This window comes from Euleptes europaea, chromosome 14, assembly GCF_029931775.1.
Source record: "Euleptes europaea isolate rEulEur1 chromosome 14, rEulEur1.hap1, whole genome shotgun sequence".
In the NCBI taxonomy this organism is placed as follows: Eukaryota; Metazoa; Chordata; class Lepidosauria; order Squamata; family Sphaerodactylidae; genus Euleptes; species Euleptes europaea.
Window position 1 is genome coordinate 56,640,438 of NC_079325.1, and position 22,926 is coordinate 56,663,363.

General features: G+C 48.3%; 1 protein-coding gene across 1 annotated transcript in view; it reads left to right on the plus strand.

Moving 5' to 3' along the window:
• Positions 1 to 22,926, plus strand: part of LAMC3 (laminin subunit gamma 3) — a 107,372-nt gene that overhangs the window by 78,656 nt on the left and 5,790 nt on the right. The window contains exons 21-24 of the mRNA XM_056860189.1: positions 548 to 679; positions 1,218 to 1,356; positions 3,030 to 3,167; positions 16,615 to 16,717. Of these exons, the coding sequence (XP_056716167.1) occupies positions 548 to 679; positions 1,218 to 1,356; positions 3,030 to 3,167; positions 16,615 to 16,717 (512 nt within the window). The remainder of the gene's footprint in view (positions 1 to 547; positions 680 to 1,217; positions 1,357 to 3,029; positions 3,168 to 16,614; positions 16,718 to 22,926) is intronic.

Consider the following 22,926-nt stretch of genomic DNA (forward strand, 5'->3'; position numbering starts at 1 on the left):
CTACAACACATGATAAACTTTCTCAGGATAAGAGCTAAGACGGCCGGGCATTTCGGTTTTGTAAAAACTTTGCACCTTCTGCGCAGGCAATTTTGGTGGCCAGGGTTGCGCACAGACTTAGACAGTTTCATCACTGCCAGGGCCCAGGGCTCCTAGTGGCCCCCACTGCTGCTGGCCCTCACCCATGCCACCTCCCCTGCCACCTGTCTGCCTTTTCCCATCAGTTCGCTTCAGTGGCTCCACCGCCCATGCTCCCAGCTGCGCAGCGTCATTGAAGAAGGGCACATGGATGGTGCTCACCACCTGCACACCTCTTAGGGAAAGAGTGTGCAGGTGGTAGAGGCAAACTGAGCATGGGCAAGAAGAGGGATTGCAAGCAGGACAAGGATGCACAGGCAGATCCGGGGGGTGGAAAGGGGAGAATGAAGGGGCGCCTTGTGGTGGACACTGTCTGCCCAGCACTCTCCAAAACCTGGAAACAGCCTTGTTTTGAGGACATGGGTCTGGCAACATGGGCTGTAACTGCACTGGGGCCTTCTCTCCACAGCCATGAGGAGGCAGTGTCTTTGGTGGAGGATATTGCAAGGAGAGCTCTGGTGATGTCCAATGCCAGCTTCCTTCTTCAGAGCATCTTGACAGACAACATGACGCTGGAATTCAGGAAGCAGATGGAAGAGAGGTGAGCTTGAGGGAGATGGGAATCCCCTTGGAATCCCCTTGGAGAAACATCTTTTTGGAAAACCCCGCAGGGAGAAGTCAGACAGAATATCTCAGAAGAAAACACAGCTGCTTCTTTGGCTGCAGTATGAGCCTGGCTTTGCAATTAGAATGAGAGGTGTACATATTATGTAGATGAGTTCTGAGTTAGCTGTCTGGCTTTCTCTTCCCTCATTGATGCAGATGGATTTTAAAAAAGTAATTAAGTATCATAGATATGAATATGGATTTTTTGTTTACACATTCATCTATAGCTTTATTTAAAAAGGGGGAGAGAAAATGTTTAAAACAGTGTGAACTCTGCTTCATGAATTGGGAAGGAGGTTGTCTCAGTGATATCACAGGTGTTAACCAGTTGATGCTATTCAAAGCCAGTTTTGGGTGCAGAATTTGCAGAATTTCAGAGCCTGACTCTGAAGAGGAACCAGGGCATGGAACCTGCTGCAGAGATGGTCTCTTGCTGCTCCTCTTGCTACACAGACGGCTACTTCTCCCTGCAGGTATCAGAGAATCCAAAAGGTGCAGCAAGAGCTCATATCTGAGATGGAAAAGGATACAGCCAAGAAGACCTTCACTTCAGTCCAGCAAATCAACATAGAAATGTCAAAGAACCTTTCATGGATCACCACTTCAGAGCTGGTAGGCAGCGGAAAGACCATGCAATCGTATTTCTTGTTTACCAAAGTAGCTGGAAATTAATTTGTTCTTGTAGGTTATCCGGGCTGTGTGACCGTGGTCTTGGTATTTTATTTCCTGACATTTCACCAGCAGCTGTGTAACAGTGTTACTCCTCTGAAGATGCCTGCCTTATACTGAATCAGACCCTTGGTCCATAAAGGTCAGTATTGTGCACTCAGAGTGGCAGTGGCTGTCCAGGGTGTCAGGCAGAGGTCTTTCACATCACCGCCTACTTGGTCCTTGTAACTGGAGATGCCTGGGATTGAAACAGTTGCTCTATCACTGAGCCACTGCCCCTCCTCACTGGTTGTTCTTAATCTTGAGCAAACTGTAAGTGGTTGATACATACCAACATTTCAATGCATAGAAAAGGCAATAAGAATGTATTTTCCCACAGGTGAATTTTAGTAGGGTTGTGCAAACCTTTTAGAGGGATTCTACTGTGAAATTCAAATCTTGGTGGCAGTCTGGGCATTGGTCTGCTGGGGTTGCAGCAGCCACAGGGGAAATTCTCCTCCTTCCCAAAAAATAGGCCACTGGATAGGCACCTGCCAGTTGAATGTGGCTGTTTCCAGAAGATCTCGAAGGCAGTGACCTCGCAGCCTTTTTGTGACAGGGTGGATTGGCCTTTCTGCTACCAGGGAGAGTTTTCGGTGGGCCACTGCCTTGGAGGGCCAAGAGTGGCCAGGGTCAAGCAGAGCCAAGCTGATGCCACAACAAGCATGGTTCATGTTGTCATTGTTGCCCCTGCCTGGTTTCTTGAGGGGTCACTGGGGTGCTGCCAGCTCTGCAGAGCCCACTTGGTTCCATTTACTCCAGGACAGTTTTAATATCCCGATCTGCCCCTGCCTACTGTGCTGACTGCCATTTTTGCTGCGAAGAAGAAGAAGAAGAAGAGTTGGTTTTTATATGCCAACTTTCTCTACCACTTGAGAGGGGGGCTGGAGGCGGCAACCTCGCGCATGCAGCCGCAATGACATCACAAGTGCAGCATAGCAGCGCTTCCACATGCAGCCTGGTTAATTGGTGGGCAATTGCCAGGCATATGGCAACCCTCTGAGAAGGGGAGGGGCTAGGTAGCTACTGTGCCAGACAGTGGAGGCTTCATTCTTGAAGAGAAATGTATTCATTGGCTGCGTTTTTTCCAGAATCAGCCTTTGTTTGTTCTAGAGAAAGGATCGGAAAGGCTCTTGTAGGTTATCCGGGCTGTGTGACCGTGGTCTTGGTATTTTCCTTTCCTGAAAATACCAAGAACACGGTCACGCAGCCCGGATAACTTACAAGAACTGATGAACTCTGGCCGTGAAAGCCTTCGACAATATTTTGATCGGAAAGGCGTTATCCATCTGAAGCTAAGCAGTCTGAAGCCCTCGCTATTTGGACAAGAGTGTCAACCACATGGTGAGATATCTCTCACAGAAACCAAGTGGGCTTCAGAGTGCTTAACTCTGGCTGCAGCTTCTCCTAAGCGTCTCCTGAAGTTTGAAATCCTCCTTTGCTTATTAAAAGTGACGTGCTCTAATCAAAGACTTGTGGCAGCCTGGTGCACCATTTTAAAAACCATCACTTAGAATCCTGTAGTTGCAGAGGCTAAAATGCTCTGGCGTTTGATCCTACAGTGCCCTCTGCTGCAGCAAGCAGAAAATCTTACTCAAGTTACAAAAAGCCTGGAACAGCTGCTGGAGTCCATGGCAGAGCGGGTGGTGAATGGATCCCTCGCCCTCCAAGCTGGCCTAGAGGGAGAGCAACGAATGATGCAGCAGCTGGAACAGGTTAGGAATCCTTCTGAAATTTTCCCTTTCTAAATTTCTTCCCAGTTTTTGGAGTTCTGAACATCCAGCTCTTGTTTCCAAAATGGAACCGGTGTGCTAGGAATCCTGAATTATTCCGAATTTTGTTTCCTAATTTTGTACAGAGCATTGTGTGTGTGTGTGTGTGTGTGTGTGTGTGTGCAAATTTCTGTTCCTGAAATTTATATGCTCCTTTCCTCTCCTCTATGTTACCAATGTGCCATCATCGAACCTTGCAAAAAGACAATCACAGGTGAGGATTCTTTTTGTGTGGTATGTTACCAATGTGCTGGAGGAGTGCACATGCAACAAAAAGAAGACCTAACGAAAGACACTTGCCACAGGTGCAGGTGTATTGAGATTGCTTTTCTGCAGTCAATGCACATTTGCACATCAGTAACATAAAAGTGCTCTGACCTGGATAGCCCCAGGCTAGCCTGATCTCATCAGATCTCAGAAGCTAAGCAGGTCCTGGTTATTGCTTGGATGGTCCTGGTTATTGCTTGGATTGGAGACCTCCAAGGAATACCAGGGTCACTATTCAAAGGCAGGCAATGCAATGCAAACCACCACCTCTGAATGTCTCTTGCCTTGAAAACCCTACGGGGTCAACATTAGTCGTCTGCCGCTTTCCACCACCACCGCCAACATAGAAAACAATTCAAAGTGAATGAAAGGAAAAGAAAGCTACAGCCAAATGCACATGCTGCAATTCAGCAATTAATTTTGGAAATTCTGTGAGACTGAAATTTAAAAGGAGGGGAATTTAGTGCCATGATTTATCAAAGAATGAAATGGCAAGTCCACTGAAAGCTAGATGGGGCAGTGGGATGTGAGTGGAGAGGAGTCTGATTTTGAACCTGTAGAGCTTGTGGGATGGGCTGACTTCTTGAACTGTAAACTTTAAAAACAGTGATAAAAGCTGATGGTGACCCACTTCCATGTATGTTGGAAGTGCCTTCAAGCCATTCCCCGCTGCAACGCACACATACACACCAAACCTGGCAGTGCAGTGATGCCGTAGCTGTTGCTGGAAGCAAGAATGGCTGGAGGTTTCTCTGCTGGGGAGTGAAATCTGCCTCCTTCTGCCATCACTCCTCAGATGACCCAAATACAGCCCAGGAAGCAAATTCTGATCTCGTCATCCTTACCCTCGTATTTCAAGAGGGTTGATCACTGGCTGACAGGATTTGTTTCTGGTTATCTTCTGTGTATGCTTGTCATTGTGTTATTATTATTTTTTTAAACCCAACACTTTTAAAAAAATAATAAGGCAGAATAGTGTAGTGTAGTGGTATAGTGTCAGACCCAGGTTTGAATCCTAACTCTGCCATGGAAGCTTTGCTGAGTGACCTTTGCTGAGTGACCTTGGGCCAGTCACACTCTCAATCTAACCTACCTCAAAGGTTGTTGTGAGGATAAAATGGAAGGGAAGAGAATGGTGTCCCCATTAGGGAGAAAGGTGGGGTATAAATGAACTAAATAAAATACATAATAAATAAATATAAAGGAGAAACTGCTCAGAAAAGGGGTAGGGAAAGTGGCCTTGTGACTGACATAAGCATCAGCCAGTCAGTGCTGGGCACAGCCCTTACAATTTCAGACTTGAAAAGCCAGTTTCCCCTGAGCTGTCTCTAGAGAAGTCAGTACATGTACCCAGAGTGTGGTAGATGCTCTTCCACAGTGGACTCATTGCTAAAATTGTTTTATGTCTGAACACAAACCCTACTGCATACATTGCACAACGTTCCTGGTGTGTACTGGCTTCCTCTGGCAAATGAAAGGTAAGGGAGACCTACTGCACTTATCCAAGGAAAGTTTTGAACCAAAGTAGAAAGTCCAGTCATTCTGGAACTTCACATTGATAATCTGGAAACTTGTGGCACTTTAAACATGAACAAAATTTTATTGTGCTAGAAACATTTATGAACTGGATGTGTCTGAAGCAGCCGGATCTAGTCCACTAAAGTGTCAAATGGTTTTTGAGTTGCCACAAGAAGATTCCTGTGAATATGGCTACCCCGTTGGAATTGAAATTGAGCCTTTGCTGGCTAGAGATCAAGGGGATTAGCCAAATTTGCTTTTAAAAAGGTTGATGTTTTTCAAGATCCAGTTGTAATTTATCAGAGCCAGGCCCTGTCAAGCAACAGATTTAGGGTCAGGTAGCGACCTTGAGTGCTGAGATCGAAAGGTGCAGGCCTTGGGGAGGGTCTATCACAGGGAACTATTCAGCTTTTAAAGTCCTCAACGGCTTGAGGCAGGAGTACCTGAAGATGCAATCTTTTAACTGAAGGCTTAGCCCATCTGTTTCCGCATTTTATGGTCTATCTCCTGTTTACTGATGCCTTTATGACCAGGCTGTTAAGATGTATACTGCCGGTAACTGCTTGGAACATTTTTATTGCTTGGGAAGTTAGTTTTCTTATGTTGTTTTAATTATCATTTTGAATTATTTGTTTTTTATTGCTAGCCATCACAAGCAGGGGGCATGTACATTAACTAAATAAAAACAAAAGTTCTTGCTCTGGGTAGGAGGGCATCTTCAGATTGGGTTATTTTTAGGGCTGTCAATTCGGTTCGGTCCGAACTGAAAATCAACCGAATTTCCCGATTCGGTGATTTTCTGTTCGGACGGATCCGAACTCAAAACTGGCGGGCAACCGGGGGGGCCGAATTCAGCGAGTTCGGGAGTTCGCGAATAAATCCGGCAAATTCGGCCCCCCCTTCAGGGGAGCCCGCTGAAAGGTGCTGGCTGCCCTTTAAACTGACTTGTGCCTCCCGGCCGGGAGGCACACATCAGTTTAAAGGACAGCCCGCCCCCCTTCAGGGGAGCCCGCTGAAAGGTGCGGGCTGCCCTTTAAACTGACCTGCGCCTCCCAGCTGGGAGGCTCAGATCAGTTTAAAGGGACCCCGCACGCCTTCAGGGAATCCCTCTGAAGGGGGGCGGGCTGTCCTTTAAACTGATTTGTGCCTCCCGGCCGGGAGGCACAGGTCAGTTTAAAGGGGCCCCGCGCGCCTCTCCAGCGGAGCCCGCTGAAAGGTGCGGGCTGCCCTTTAAACTGACCTGTGCCTCCCGGCCGGGAGGCTCAGATCAGTTTAAAGGGCCCCCGCGCGCCTTCAGGGGAGCCCGCTGAAGGGGGGCGGGCTGTCCTTTAAACTGATCTGTGCCTCCCGGCCGGGAGGCACAGGTCAGTTTAAAGGGGCCCCGCGCGCCTCTCCAGCGGAGCCCGCTGAAAGGTGCGGGCTGCCCTTTAAACTGACCTGTGCCTCCCGGCCGGGAGGCGCACATCAGTTTAAAGGACAGCCCGCCCCCCTTCAGGGGAGCCCGCTGAAAGGTGCGGGCTGCCCTTTAAACTGACCTGCGCCTCCCAGCTGGGAGGCTCAGATCAGTTTAAAGGGACCCCGCGCGCCTTCAGGGAATCCCTCTGAAGGGGGGCGGGCTGTCCTTTAAACTGATTTGTGCCTCCCGGCCGGGAGGCACAGGTCAGTTTAAAGGGCAGCCCGCGCCTCTCCAGCGGAGCCCGCTGAAAGGTGCGGGCTGCCCTTTAAACTGACTTGCGCCTCCCGGCCGGGAGGCTCAGATCAGTTTAAAGGGCCCCCGCGTGCCTTCAGGGGAGCCCGCTGAAGGGGGGCGGGCTGTCCTTTAAACTGATGGTCAGTTTAAAGGGGCCCTGCGCGCCTCTCCAGCGGAGCCCGCTGAAAGGTGCGGGCTGCCCTTTAAACTGACCCGCGCCTCCCAGCTGGGAGGCTCAGATCAGTTTAAAGGGCCCCCGCGCGCCTTCAGGGAATCCCTCTGAAGGCGCGCGGGGGCCGAATTTTCCCCCGAACTCCGGATCCCCCCGAATTACCGGGGATCCGAAGCGGGGGAGTTCGGACTTCGGCACGTACCGAACCCACAAGGGTCAAATTCGGCCGAATCCAAACTGTACCGAATTTTTTTTTTTGACAGCCCTAGTTATTTTCCTTCTCTTGCTCAGGGAGGCAGGAACAAAAAAGTAATCACTTCCTGTCTCCTGAGGGAAATGATCCCTCCTCCTTAACTCCAGTTTTGTTTCCTGCCTTGTATTGGGAGGCAGCTTGCACAGCCCTCTTCTGGGTTTAGAGATGTTAGGAAATTTACTTTAGCTTATTCTTCTTGTTTTAGGATTCGTCCTTTGTGTCTCTCATATCTAGTCTGTCATCCCATCGTAAGTTTGGTGTGGCTCTCGCCTCCTATTTGCCTCATGCCTAGACTAGGCAACTAATTTTTCCCGCCCAAACAAAATGGTGGAGGCCTCCAACAATGAGTATATCTCGCCAGTGGATTTAGATCCAGGCTTGCTAGTGGCAACCACGTAGAGTCAAGACCAACCCTCCTATACTTATGGAGGCGATTTGACTATGAGGGGAAAGGAGCCTGGCTCCAAAAGTAAGATCCGGCTTGACAAAATCAAAAGATGCCAAAAACAAACAGATAGACAGACAGACAGACAGGCAGACAGACAGACAGAAAAAGGGACCTTCTGATGGTCCAAAGCCTAGCAGCCCAAAACGTAGCGAGCGGCCCAAAAAGCAGTGCTGCGGCTTCTAGCCTCACTTTTAAAATCAGGTAGCTGTCAGGCTGTTATCTCGGTTTAGATGTTTCCTTTCGTTTCTCTGCTGAACCGTCCAGACTTCAAGGACGGCTACACATACCAAAGCCTGGGAACGCCACTCCTGGGAAATAATGCTCTGTTTATGCTTTGTAATCTCCCGCCGTTTCTCTGCCTTATATTTCCAAATAACGGGCAAGACAAACCATAGCTGTCATCTTGCCTTCAATGCACTGTATTGCCTATTTGACCAGTAAAGCCATCTGCTTGGATTCTGATTGTCTCTGTGGTGATTTCTGGTTCGATGGGTCAAGAGCTCACAGTAGCACCTTGTGCCTTGGGTCCACAGGTGGCGAGGTTGCTACAAAGACGATCGGTGTGCCTGCATTTTTAAAATCAGGTGGCGTGGCAGGTGGCAAGGCACTTACAAGGACAACTGGCGCAGCTCCTAGTCTTACACCCTTGCGCCTTGGGCCCGCAGGCGGCGAGGCTGCTACAAAGACAATCGTCTATGCTCCTAGCTTTACACCTCTTGCGCCTTGGGCCTCTTCCAATACTTCGGTAAAGCCTCCTTTACAAGCTGGCATCCAGGGCTTATTGGCCGGCCATGAGCTCATGCACGAGATCTTCTCAGGCTCGTCGGAGCAACCCACCTCAAACATACGAAGATGGGTTACGTACACCCCTTGGCGGTTCCTCAGACAGAGGGAGGTGTTTTCAGCCCTAAGATGAGAGCTGGCTGAATTAGTAAGGAGTGCCTTTGCAGACGGGCTTCAAGCCCTTCAAATTTCTTCCTCAGCCTCCTCAGTACATGGGTCCTGTACTACAGGCACCCAGGGTGGAAAGCAGTACGGTACACCATGAATGTCAAGGGTGTGAGGGTTAATGGGAGCCCTCTATAGCCCCCCCCAAAAGCCCCCCCACCAGACACTCAGAGCCTAGCATATCCTCTACACCCTCAGATAATTCGGACAGGGAGGAGGGGAAATTTCTCCTCAGGAAAACATCCTACCTACAGAGGAAAACAAACTAGGTTATTTGCTCAAGAGGAGTTCCAGACCCTACAACCTAAGGCTCTTGCCGCCTCTAGACTTCTCTGAGGACTCCAACCTTCATTCTGCTGACAAATTATAAGGATCTGAGGAGTTTTTTCTTAGGCACTGCACTCCTTCAAGGTCTACCCTAGTGCCAGATTTTTTCACTACTCTGCAAAAGGCGAAAGGGGAGAAGCCCTTGGAAATTAAGTTCCACACACAGTTTTTTGCAGGCCCCCCTAGTGGAGGCCTTGAAAATTTTTACTCTTTATCCAATACCAACACACAGTTGTTGCAGACTGTGCAGCACTCCACTCCTTTGGTCTCCTTGCCAGAGATGACCTGGGGACAATCTAAGACCTGCGGAACTCATCTTTCTAAGGGCACATGAGGCCTCTGCAATTAGCGCCTCCATCACCTCCACCCTTATTTCCAGAGCTGCCTTAGTGCGGACACATATGTTGGGTCATCTTATTCAGAGGATAGCAATAGGGCTTTAGAAGGAGTCTCCACAGTACTAAGATCGGTTCCCTTCCTGGCAGACTCTACTCTCTACACCGTGTCCTTCTCAGCACGGGCATTGGCCACACAATCTGTAGCCAGGAAGGCTTCGCCCATGGCAAGCCAACCCATGATCCAAAGCTGAGCTTCGGAGTTCCCTTGCCAAGGCAGCAAGCTCTTTGGGGATCTGCTGGATTCCATACTCATGGAATCTAAGGATAAGAAGAAGTCATTGCCCAGAAGTGTGCACAGGGAGCACAAGGGTTACTCCTCTCATTCCTTTCGCTCCTTTCACTCTCTCCCCCGATTCTGCTATGACCAAAGAAAGGGTCAATGGATGCTTTCCAGAGGATGCTTTTGCAGGAGAGGTCACTTTCTAGAACATCACACTACACCCAGTTCCAGACAGATTGATGCGCCAGCAGCTCCTGTCCAGCAAAACAGTGATGCCACCCCACCTTCAATGGGAGGATGGTTGAACCTCTTCTCCACTTGTTGGACAGCTGCCCAAGCAGACCACTGGGAACTTCAGATATCAAGGATATCTAATAGAATTCTCCCATACCCCTCCGGATAGCCTCGTGCCCCCTCCCCAACCTCTCAAAAGAGACAAGCTTTTTCGCACCACCGCTGCAGTGCAAACACCTTATGGGAACAGCATGGGAACAGTCAGGCTATTGAACACATCATTCCATCTCAACGTTCCTTAGGTGTATACTCCGTGCCTTCTGCAATCCCCAAGAGGAACTGGGGGCTGGCATGCCATTCTGGATCTGTTCTTGTGATGATGGTGGCTCTAATTCACTAACAGGACATACTTATGTGTCCTATCCCGGGATCAGAGTTACTCGCATACGCAACTGCTGGAGGATCACGGGTTCTCAATCAATCGGGACAAAAGTCATCTGGAGCCCTCTCAAAGGCTTCTCCACCTGGGAGTCCTGATAGATACAACGAAATCTCCCTTGTCCAACCGCAAGAAAAAGTAGCCATAGCCAGACAGACTTGAAGGCTGCTTGACTCATGGCCTTCTTAGGATCTCCTGCATTCTGGCAGTTCCATGCTTGATCTCTGCAGTGGTTCCTTTGACAAAGCCTCAGTTGATGGACCACAATGGAAGACATGGTTCCTGGTGACATAGCAGGTTGATAGGTCCACTCAAACCAAAGGTGGGTAACCTGTCTTTTCTCCAGGAGGACCAATGACTGGGCCTAAAAGCCACAACAGTGCGTAGACAGATGGCGGCCATCGTTACACTGGTTCCTCTTGTTTTGGGATACCCTCTACCAAAACACCCTCATGTAAAGGCATTTCTAAGAGCTGTGGCCACTTCCCCAGCAGTGGTCCATAGGTTTTCCCCTGGAAACTTCATATTGTTCTTTCAGCTCTCAAGAGATCACCATTTGAGCCTCTTTGTACAGTAGACCTCAAGTGGCTCAGGATGAAGGTCCTAATCTTAACCGCTATAACCGACATACAGAATCTCAGGATTAGGAGCGTTATCCATCAGGCCCAACTTATGTGAGTTCCATAGGGACAAAGTGGTCCTCTGACATTCATCACAGAGGTGAATTCCTGCTTTCTTGGGAACAGGAAATCATGTTGCCATCCTTTCTCCAAACCCAAGGTGAGCGCGGGAAAGAGATTGGCACTCTTCAGACCTCAGAAGGGACCTGCGTATATATATTAGGTGACCACAGATCTCCAGTGGCACTTTATCACACTCACGGTGCCCAATAAGGGAATGTCCAGAGCTTCCATCAGCTAGAATATCAAGTACATCATAGCACAGGCTTACAAATCCAGCAGCTCACTGGTTCCGTCAGGAATCACAGCTCACTCCATTAGAACCACAGTCACCTCAGACGTATTCAACCACATCATGTATCAGTCGTGGATATATGTCGTGCAGCTACTTGGTTGCCCCTTTTTGACGTTGGTGCACCACTTCTTTATTGACCTCTTTTCGTCTGCAGATGCTTCATTTGGAAGAAAAGTGCTGCACCATGTGAAGGTGTCAGTTCAGGCGTCAATCCCTAGCATCCCATAAACAGACACGCTCAGGCAGGTGAACCGAAGCAATGCTAATTTATTAGGAGCAAAAAGACAGATTTAAGAAGTTGACTGCCTCTCACGCAGGAGAGGTTGCTAATGGGGTCTATGCAGGGAGGTTACAGTATAAAAGCATTCTAGGCAAGAAAGTAAAACAAAGTGAAACCACAGTGCAGTAACTATGAGGGAACGGTTCCCAGAGAATCGCAGTCATAACATCTGTAATAAACAGTACACAGGATTTGCAGCATGGGAACAAAACCTTGACTAGCAGCCAGAACCTGGCCTTGACAGGAAGCTAGACTCTGGCCTGCAATTGCCAAACTCCTACTCCAAGGTAGCAAAGACCTGACATTCTGCCCCACCAGGGGCCCCCTCGCTTCCCTCAACCAGGTGAGGTTTGTCAGGGTAGGCTGCGTGGAACTGGTGAACCAGTCGGGGGGGGGCTGCCACGTGGTGCTAAGGCACCCACTCGTCATGACCCGGGCCAGATAATAGAGCACCCCCCTGTGGATATGGGAATCGAGGATCTTTGACACTTCAAAATGTCTTTCCCCCCCCCACCAGCACCGGGACTTCGGGAGGGGCTTCAGGATGCCACTCCAAGAGAGGGTACATGTTTCTTTAAAAGACTGACATGGAAAACCAGATGAACTCCCCTCAGGGACTTAGGAAGATTGAGTTCCACTGTGACCTCGTTTATGAGCCGTGAGATTGGAAAGGGTCCCACGTACTTTTCAGTCAGTTTTTTGCATGGGCGTAAGGAACGCAGGTTTTTGTGGACAGATAGACCTGGTCCCCCACCTCAAAGTTCCAACCTGGGCAACGATGCTTATCTGCCTGTGTTTTGTACTTGTTTTTGGCATGTTCAAGATTCTTTTGTAGCCACGGCCAGGTGTCTTGTACCTCTTTCGCCCAGTCCACCATCTCAGTGGATCCCTCCTCCCCCGAGAGATCCACGTTACCAAAGTGCTTGAATTCTTTACCATATCACTTGAAACGGGCTGAAACCCTGTGGACTGGTGTTGTGGACATTGTTGTAGGCATACTCCGCAAAAGGCAGTAAATCTACCCAATCGTCCTGGTGGTAATTTACATAGCAACGCAAATAACACTCTAACACATAATTGACACGTTCAGTTTGTCCATCAGTTTGGGGATGATACGCACTAGATAAACCCTGTTCCACCCCCACTAGCTTGAGAAATGCTTTCCCAAACTTAGCCACAAATTGGATCCCGCGGTCGGAAATCACCTTGCGCGGAAACGAGTGATATCTGAAAACGTGACACAAACAACCGGGCCAACTTTTGGGCTGTGGGCAGCCCCGCGCACGAAACCAAGTGCACCTGTTTGGAGAACAGATCTGTAACCACCCAAAGTACTGTTTTCCCCCAACTGGGGGGAAGATCGGTTATAAAGTCCATGGCAATAACTTCCCAGGGGCTTGAGGGCATTTCCAAAGGTTTCAATAGTCTGGGTGGTTTTCCCATCACCTGTTTCGCAGTGGCGCAAGTGGGACAGCTATGAATAAAAGAGTCCAACTCCGTTCTTATTCCTGGCCACCAAAACTGCCTGCAGAGTAAATGCAAAGTTTTCACAAAACCAAAATGACCCGCTAGTTTAGAACCATGGGCCCGATCCATCACCTCCCTCCGCAGGGTGTTCTTGAACCAGAAACCCTCCTTCAAAGTCATCTTGTCTGGCAGAATATTAGTGGTGCTTTCTGTTTGGTAGGCTTGGGTTAAGGCAACTTTGAACGGGTCCGGCAGCCTTTCTAAGGAAGGTGCTCCTTGAGCGCTTTCGGGAGAAACCGGCAACTTCTCTCAGAAGGCACCTGGCGGTTGATCCCCGGGAGGAGGGTCTTTCGCTGCGTCTGGTCCCCCATTTATGGCAGGGTACTGCCGAACCTGAAGAGAGAGTTGGTTGGGCGCTCCACCTTACTCTGGTACTGGGGAAGTTGAGACAATGCATCTGCCAACTCATTTTGTTTGCTGGGAACATGTTTTAACACAAAACGGAACTTCTAGAAAAAGTCTGCCCAACGCACTTGTTTTGCAGTTAGCTTATGTGTCCCCTTTAAAGCCTCCAGGTTTTTTTGATCTGTCTACACCTCAAAGGGAATCTCGGCCCCTCTAGGAGCTGTGGAGGGCCGAATGAAACCATGGGATAAATTCTTGTCCAAAAACTTCCGTAACACTGTCTTTTCTTTTGGACTCATGGGATAAAATTTTCCCTTGGGCAACTTGCTCTCCCCACCAGTTTGATAGTACAGTCCGTCTTGTGGTGGGGTGGTAGAACATCACACTCCTTTCCACTGAGCACATCAGCAAATGCTGCGTACTCCTCAGGCAGTATGGGGGGAACAGGTTTTTTGGGTGCCGCAACCATGGCCACACACTTCCACATGGCTACTTCTCTGCGGTGGCGCTCACACTGTGGTTGGGTGAAAGCAATAGTCCTGGCCGCCCAATCGATGGTGGGGCTATGTCCTTGCAGCCAATTTACTCCAAGTACCACTGGGTACCTAATCCCTGGCACAATGGTGAAATGGATTTGCTCATGAGGCAGATTTATTAGGGTTAGACTGTATAGGTTCAGCCAGTGAGAAACAATGTAGTTCAATCAGACAGAGAGCTGACAAGTCGGAAGGGAGACCTTCAGGACCAGGGGCTTTGCCGGGCTTCAAATGACCTATTAGCTCAATAATTTCTTCAACATCTACAGCTGGCCATCGGAGTGCGAGTCAGAGTTTAAGATAGTTGATTTCAGTGCAAGCATTTCCTTAGTATTAAAAAGGGAGGTAACTTAATTCTTTTCAAGATCATATTTGCCTGCTGTGCGGGAAACGATTCTTGTGGGGAGGAATTTTCCATCGGATAGAGCCAGGAGATTGAAATCGGGAGATGATCGCGCTCTGTGTGAAAGTCAATATTAACCGCTTTAACTAAAGGTAAAACTCTGGGGGAACAAATTCCATAATCAATTACACTTCTGTAATAACATCTGTCATAACATCTGGCCTGCAATTGCCAAACTCCTACTCCAAGGTAGCAAAGACCTGATAGGAGGGAGTAACTAGACCCATCCAGGCATGGGACGGAGCTCTTGTAAATCCCAATTTGAAGATGCCCTCCTACCCAGAGCAAGAACGAGCCTTGGACTACTTACCGTGAAGGCTCCTTCTGCTCTGGAGTACAGAGGGCATCTTCCCCTCCCTACAGTTACTCGCAGCAGCCAGTATTGATCTAAAACTCATCTACAGTAGACTACACAGTATTCAGGAAGGATGAGGCAATGACATGCCTCCCATTCCTACTCCAAGGTAGCAAAGACCTGACAGGAGGGAGTAACTAGACCCACCCAGGCATGGGACGGAGCTCTTGTAAATCCCAATCTGAAGATGCCCTCCTACCCAGAGCAAGAACGAGCCTTGGACTACTTACGGTGAAGGCTCCTTCTGCTCTGGGGTACGGAGAGCATCTTCCCCTCCCTACAGTTACTCGCAGCAGCCAGTATTGATCTAAAACTCATCTACAGTAGACTACACTGTATTCAGGAAGGATGAGGCAATGACATGCCTCCCATTCCTTCTTTGACTCTTACAACTAAGTTCTTGTTCTTATAGTCCTCTAGATGTTGTCATGCATGTTTTAATAAACTCCTGTTATTGCACATTTGGGGTCTTCTGGTTGGACCTGTGGAATTTTCTGTTTTTGCCTTCCTGTCTTTATTAGTTTTCACAGCTCAAAAACTACTGGAGCTAAGGAGGAGGGAGGGGTCATTTCCCTCAGGAGACAGGAAGTGTTTAGTTTTTTGTTCCTGCAAGAGAAGGAAAATAACCCAATCTGAAGATGCCCTCCGTACCCCAAAGCAGAAGGCGTCTTCACGGTAAGTAGTCCAAGGCTCTTTATCCAGTCATCAACTGAAGCAAGTATTACAAACATTGGGGACAGAGTTAACACTTGGACATGACGTTTTAAATATTGATTCATCCATGTTTGCAGGTCTTTGTGGACAAATTTTCATAAATCACACATGCAAAACAGGAATTGCAATACGGGCAGCAAATGTAAAAAAATTAAGGGCTGGAATTGCCCTCCATTCCACTAGAGGTCATGTCTTCGGCCGGCACAGCTCTTTGTCATCCTGACCCGAGATATCCTGAAGTTGAACATTTTCTTAGGTTGAACATTTTCTTTAGGACCGGTTTGGCTCTTGTGCAGCTCTCCTGTCTGGTCCCCCTTTTCCTTTTCCTTCCAAGAAGAACTGGGACCCTTCTGATCTGGCTTCCACTGCTCCTTTGAAGAGGTCAGAGAGACGGCAGAAATAGCAGGTTTTCTGGGATCCTGCATAATCCCACCCAGCCTGGCAGCCCATTGGCTGCCCCTCACACAGCATGGCTCTAAATGCTTCTGGATGGCATCTAGGTCAGATCCAGGCCTTTATCTGTAAGGCACCCCAGACTCTTCCCGAGCACCTCCATGCCTCAGCATTCCTACCATTTCCCCACAGTCTCGGCCTCTCTGCTGGCTTTGCCAGTGTTCCTTCAGCCTCTCCAAGCAGGAGTGCTTCAACTTTCCCTTCCAGGCCCTTCTGGAACTCCCGCCTGCATTCCTGCCTCCCCACAAGATCCAGCCATGATGTTGCATGGGGCAAAGAGTGTGGTTCTCAGTGCATCCCAAAAACCCCATTCCCTTGAGATTGAGGAGTCACATTGGCAGGTGGGATAGGATGATTCCCCTAGAGGTCTCAGTACCATGCACTCCACTAGCACTCTCTTGTTTTTTGTGTGGGTTTAGAAAATAATCTTGGAGTTTGACACTCTCGCCTTTGATCAATTTCACTGATCAAAACCCATTTCCTCCCCTGTGGAAGAGGAAAAAAGATGAGCACCGCATCTTCCCTTTCCTTTTATAACTTTCTGAGTTGTGAATGGCCTTCAGAGGTCAGTTTTGATCAGTGAAATAACTCAAGGGGAAGGGTTAAGCCCCCTTTTGTGCAGCACTGCAGCTGTCACCTACATTGGGGGGGGGGGGCTGCAGTTGCAATTGACTCTCTGGGAAGGACCAGTCGAGGATCTTGCAGCCTCTTCGGTGGTTTGGGATTAGGTTTGAGCACAGAACTGCAAACAGGAGCAGCAGCAGACACAAGGACTTTCTAACACGAGAACTGACCTTGCTGGCCAGAGATGTTAACCAAGTCACGGATGGGATCTCTTTCTGGCTACCCACCTGCAGAATCTCACTCCTGTCTTCTCTCTGTTTGTAGCTATGGCAAAGAGCGAAAAGGGCCGACCTGCTGGCTGCCTCATCGCTCTCAAATGGAGAGGCTGTCTTCTCTGAAGCCAAGACCTTGCTGGCTAGCCTGGATGGTAAAAGTAGATAGCCAAAGCAGTGAACACTCCCACCCAACCCTAGGGCTTGCTTTAAAAAAATTATTTAACTCCTATTGGTAAGAACTGACAGCCAAGAGGCATGGAATGGGATGCTGAAAACAGCAGATTCTGTAACAAAATTCTATATTTGGGTTTCAGATTGATGTGTAGTAGAGCTGTCGATTCGGTTCGTCCCGAACTGAAAAACAGCTGAATTTCCCCCGATTCGGTGGTTTTTCGGTTAGGATTGAACCGAACTAAAAATAGGCAGGAAAACGTGGAGCCAAATTCAGCAAGTTCGGGGTGTTCGCAAATAAATTCAGCAAATTCGGGCCCTTTAAACAGATCTGCGCCCTCCAGCTGGAAGGCGCCTTCCAGCTGGAAGGCGCAGATCTGTCCCCCCCCCCCCCGCGCGCCTTCAGGGGGCTTTCCTGAAGGCGCACGGGGGGCTCTTTAAACAGATCTGCGCCTTCCAGCTGGAAGGTGCATATCTGTTTAAAGAGCCTCCCGAGCGCCTTCATGGAAGCCCCGTGAAGGCCCACGGGGGGGGGGGCTCTTTAAAGACCCCCGCTTCCCGACTCTTCAAAAACCTGGCAGAATTTTTCCCCGAACTCCGGATCTCGCACCGAATTTCACGGATCCGAAGCGGGGGAGTTCGGACTTCGGCACGTCCCGAATTTAAAAGGGCCGAATTTTGCCAAAGCTGAACTTTACCGAATTTTTTTTCAACAGCCCTAATGTATAGTTTATCCAGTTGTGACTTAATATGCATATATTTTCTATGTGGGTTTGCATGTTACATCTTGGCCAGGATAAATTGTCAAAAATGGAAAGTTTAGATCAAAAACTGCCCATATTTGGATGGGCTTAAAAAAAAACTGGAAAAAAGAAAGGAAACAAGAGGTGTGTTACCTTGAGTATGAGAACAGGGCTGGTCAAGGGAGAGCTGGTGGATAGCTTGCATCTGCCAGATCACAGAAGATGTTTCCCCAACCCTCTTGCTTTTAGGGCTCGAATTAGACAGTGAAAAGGAGGGGTGTGCTTTGGAGTGTGCTTCCCCCACCCCCAGTTAGCAGCTCTAAGTGGCTTCTTTGAATTACTGAGAAAGTGGTGCTGGGGGAACCTGATTAAGCCTTCAGGCCCATGTAATTAATCCCCCCCCACACACACACACACACTATGGAGTAGGGATACAGGGATACGCTGTCCTTGTCTTTGCAATTTTGGAGAGGCAAGTTTGAATTCCAGAGCATCCTGGAGCGATTTGCTGCTCTGATTTCCCCAGGGCTCTGTGCTCATGACCACCATTCCTCCAGCTGCACCCTCCCCCCCCGAACCTTCTCCACCCTCAAACATCTCTGCCTTTTCTTCCCTGTAGGGTGGAGGCACCTTCTGTCAGTGCCTCCACAACACTCACCCTGTTCCAACACACACCCTTGGGCATGACTCTTTAGCCCTGCTCCTGTGTGGAAAATTGAGTTTTATATGGCTCAAATCAGACATTGTGATCTTTAATACATGGACCCAACATGCACCCGTGGACCCAACATGCATTCCCCACAGTCACACGGGAGGTGCAGGGAACTGAAAGAGCTGCTGACCCGAGACACAGATGCCCCTGGAGTGGCGTCATTTGCACCATTTGCACATGCAAATCCTGCCCCTTGAGGCTCTTTCAGCACAGGGGGAAGGCAGGGTCCCTTCCATCACAGTGGTCCAATCAAAATTTGACCTACAGCAGTTTCTCCATACCTGTCTCGTTAAAAGTCATAACGCCTCGCTTCAGAGGGTAGCCGTGTCGGTCTGCAGTAGAAGAGCTAGATTCGACCAACAAGAGTTTTGGGGTATAAACTCTAATGAGTCAAAGCTCCCTTCATCAGATACCTGATGAAGATACCAGTATCTGACAAAAAGAGCTTTGACACTTGAGAGCTTATACCCCAAAACTCTTGTTGGTCTCTCGCTTTCACATATGCTAAATAATGCTTTTTCAATCCACTTTCAATGCATTTTAATGATTGTTTGCAAGTGGATTTCACTGTTTCACACAGTGAAATCTAGCTGCAAAGTACTTTGAAAGTGGATTGAAAGTGCCTTATTCGGCATGTGCGAAAGCACCTTTAATGCAGTGGAGGCAAACACTTTCCCATCTCCTGCCCCCCCCCTTCCATTTTTGATTGTAAGCTCTTTGGAGCAGAGACCTGTCTTCCTATCCTAAGTAAAGCACCATTGCATTATTAAATGAATACTATACCACAGGAAGGGGAACCACAGGAGGAGGAAAGAACAAATTATGGGATGGGGCCATGGCTCAGTGGGAGAGCACCTGCTCTGCACACAGTAAGTCCCCAATTCAATGCCCAGCATTCCACCTGAAGGATCTCAGGTAGCAGGTGCTGGAAAGCAGGTGCTTTTTCCTCCTGGGACCCTGGAAAGTTGCTGCCAGTCAGAATACACAATACTAAGCTGAAAGGAACCCCGGTCTGACTCTGCCCAAGGCATCTTCATGGGTTCGCCACTACCCCATCTTCAAAGCCACCATACGCCACTGCTGATTCTTTAAGATGAACAAAAGCAGGAGATCCTGCTTGCAGACCCCAATTGCTTCTCTTGGTCAGGGTCTGCTGGCCTACAGGGCAAGCCAGGTATTATCTACAGGCTTTTGTGCCATCCCACATTGAGACTGTGCACGCACAGGCCTGCCGTTGGGAAGATTACATAGCTCCTAAAGGCTAGAATAAGGGGTGCCACGACCTCTGCACGTGTCCGTTTTCCCGCTGAAATGAAGCTCTCCAGAGGGCGCCGCTCCCTCATTTCCTCAGTTCTTTCTCAGCCACCATTCCCTCAGTTCTTTCTCTAGTCTGTAGCAGATCGCTAGTAACATGAATTTTGGTGGTTTTCCTATTGTTATTGTCGTCATGTCGTCTTCTGACACAGCGTTATTCAAGAAGTGTCAGAAATGTAATACAAAAATGCCTAAATCTGATGATCATACCTTATGCATGTGCTGCTTGGCCAAAGCACACAATATGGCGTCCTGCCATATCTGCCTGCAGTTTACACCTCGTGCCAGGAATGGCAGAACTGCCAGGCTTAAGGCTTGGTTGTATGAAAAAGCGTTATCCTGCTAAGAGACGCCAGGTGTGAGCAATTGGTTCCATCGGATCCAGTGGGTTCCATGCACTCAGATCCAGCGCCATCTGGTTCCAAATCTCGTTCCGAGTTGTTGGAACCTAAAAAGAAAAAGAAAAGTTCTTCTGAACCTTCTGGTAAGAAGGCCAAGTTCAAGTCTAAGTCTAAGCATTTGGAGAAAACAGTTAAGTACTGTTAAGTACTAAACAAAAAGGGCAAGAGTCCAGTAGCAATGTCAGCCATACTATCTCAGGTTCATATTCCTGCTCATCTTCTAATGTGATTTATGCCATCATACGCCAGCAATGCCCTTCCACAATCTACATTGGACAAACAGGTCAGTCTCTTAGACAAAGATTAAATGGACATAAGTCTGACATCAGAAACCACAATATTCAAAAACCAGTGGGAGAACATTTCAACCTTCCAGGACATTCTGTTGCAGATTTAAGAGTAGCAGTTCTCTTACAAAGGAATTTTAAAGGGAGATCGGAAAGAGAAACTGCTGAATTACAGTTGATATTCAAACTAAAGTCAATGCATTTACCTGGGCTGAATAAAGACCTTGCATTCATGGCCCATTACCAATGCTGATTTCTCCACACCCATCTCTCCCCTGGACATCACAGACTCTTCTGCATATCACACCTAATCCCATCAAGCCTGCTATTCACATTTACATACTGTTCCTCTACTTGAAGACCGATGGATTCACATTCTAGCTGTATCTGAAGAAGTGAGCTGTGGCTCACGAAAGCTCATACCCTACCAGAAAATATTTTTGTTAGTCTTTAAGGTGCTACTGGACTCTTGCCCTTTTTGACTACTGCAACCAGACTAACACGGCTACCCACTGTGTGTTAAGTACTAAGTAACAGTTAAGTACTAAGTAACAGTTAAGTACAGTTAAGTAGTAAACGTATTGCTAGCTCTTTGGCTCCCTCTGCCACTGAACCCATTGTCTTGGAGGATGTCGCTACACATCGCTTCCTTTGGGCTCGGAATCTGGTTCCCAGGTCGTTTTTCCAGATTTCTCCATGACAGACTTGGAGTTAGCCAATATTCCTCCTGACTTTCACACCATCGGTTCCAGGGCAAGCTGGAATACCTACTGCAGGTATTCTGGAATACCTACTGCAGGGCAGGCTGGAATACCTACTGGGATACCTACTGCATACCATTGCAGTAGGTTCCACAACCGTGATGGCCTCAACAATGGCCTATGCAGAATCCTCCTCAATCCGCCTCCTCCCTACTTTATGCCATGGGTCTCGCCTAATTTCCAGCAACAGTCAGTTCCATGGGCACCTCCTATGTGTCAGCCCACCATGCAGCCTCCAGTTCCTGGGCCAGCAGGGGACTTACAGTTTTCAGCCCAAGGGAGTGGATCTGATAGAGAGTCCGATGTTGGTTCCGAGGCCCCTTCGGATCCATGGATCCCCTTCGGATCCATGAGGTGTTTAGTAGTCTACTGCCAGGCTCTCCTAATGAGGATGTCAGAGGCTTTGCAGAGCAAATGCTTCGGCTGGACAAGTCGTTGGAGATTCATATCACCTCATCGCCCCCGAAGCCCAAGGACAAGATTTTGGCACCCATCTACTCTGAGTCCCCTGTCACTGTCTCCTTGCCTGTACTGGTGGATTTTATGGATAATGACAGGAAGGTTTGGGGAAAGCTTTCTACTTGTCTGTCTACATCTAGGAAAGTGGAGAACGTTTACAAGATTCAGCCTGAAGAATGTGAATTCCTGTTCACACACCCTGTTCGCACACCTTCCTCCATGATAGTGATGGAGGTCCAGGCAAAACAGCGTCAGGGCATCAATTCGACACCTGTTGACAAGGATTGATGTGCTTAGCCGCAAAGACTATTCAGATGATTCATAGGGAACTAACAAGCTTTTATGGCTGCCTATCAGGGGTTCTTATAGAACCGTATGGCCAGCATTATGGAGCACTTATCCAAGGGAGTTAAATTGGCAAGCAACCAGATGAATGCTGGTCGGCATGGATCCGATTGCCCAGTGGACTTTATATCTTTGAGACATTTCTCATGGTTACGGTCCACTAACCTCTCATGAGATGTAAAGAATCACAAGGAGGACTTGCCATTTGATGGTAAAATGTTGTTTGCAGCTTTGACAGATGAGGCCTTAAAGCAGTTCAATGGCCACGCTTTTCTTACAGAGAGCGCCAGTCGCACAGACAAGGCCAAAACCACAGTATTGGTAGAACAGACCCTACCATCCCTACCAACACAATAAACATAGGCCTAATAAGCCTCGTTCTGCACCAACCAGACCTTCTCCCAAGCAAGGCCAAAAGTCAGCCTTCTGACTGGGGAAGGAGGGTTGCACTGGCTTGGCACAATTTGGAGATTGGCTGACCTTTTTTCTCCTGGTGTGACAACACTACTATTGAATGTGGTTACCGTTTGGAATTCGTTGAGTTTCCCCAAGTTATGGCCCCACCATGCCCCTCTCCTCTTCCAGTGGCCTCATTGGGGCAAGCTTTACAAGAACTGGTTTCTCCCTTGGGTTTGGTTTTTATTCTAGACTGTTTTCAGAAAGTTGAACAAGTTCCTGGTTAATAAAAAAATTTCATATGTTAACATGTGTTTCATATGTTAACATGTCTTGGCTGATTGGTGGTTTGCTGTTATTACTTCCATATTGGAATCCATCCTGATCATCAAAAATATCTGTGTTTTAAAGTAGGGGGCAATCAGCTTGGCTGATCCACTAAAGCAGGAATTTTCTAATAGGGTTTTGAATGTTCTAGTTAGTTCACTATGTTAAAAGAGCTTTATTATATTATCCACAATGTACAAGAGAATTTAGAAAATCAAATGCTTTAAAGAAGGGTAGGCCTGCGTCTTCTGCTTCTTTATCTAGGTGGATAGTCCAGACAATCCAGGTCTGTTACCAACAAGCAGGTGTGCAGTGTCCTGGGTCAGAGCACATTCAACCAGAGCGCAGTCATCATCGTCTGCGTTTCGAAGTGGAGTGCCATTGAGCGACATCTGTAGAGCAGCCACGTGGTCGTCCCTGGACACCTTCGTACAGCATTATGCCA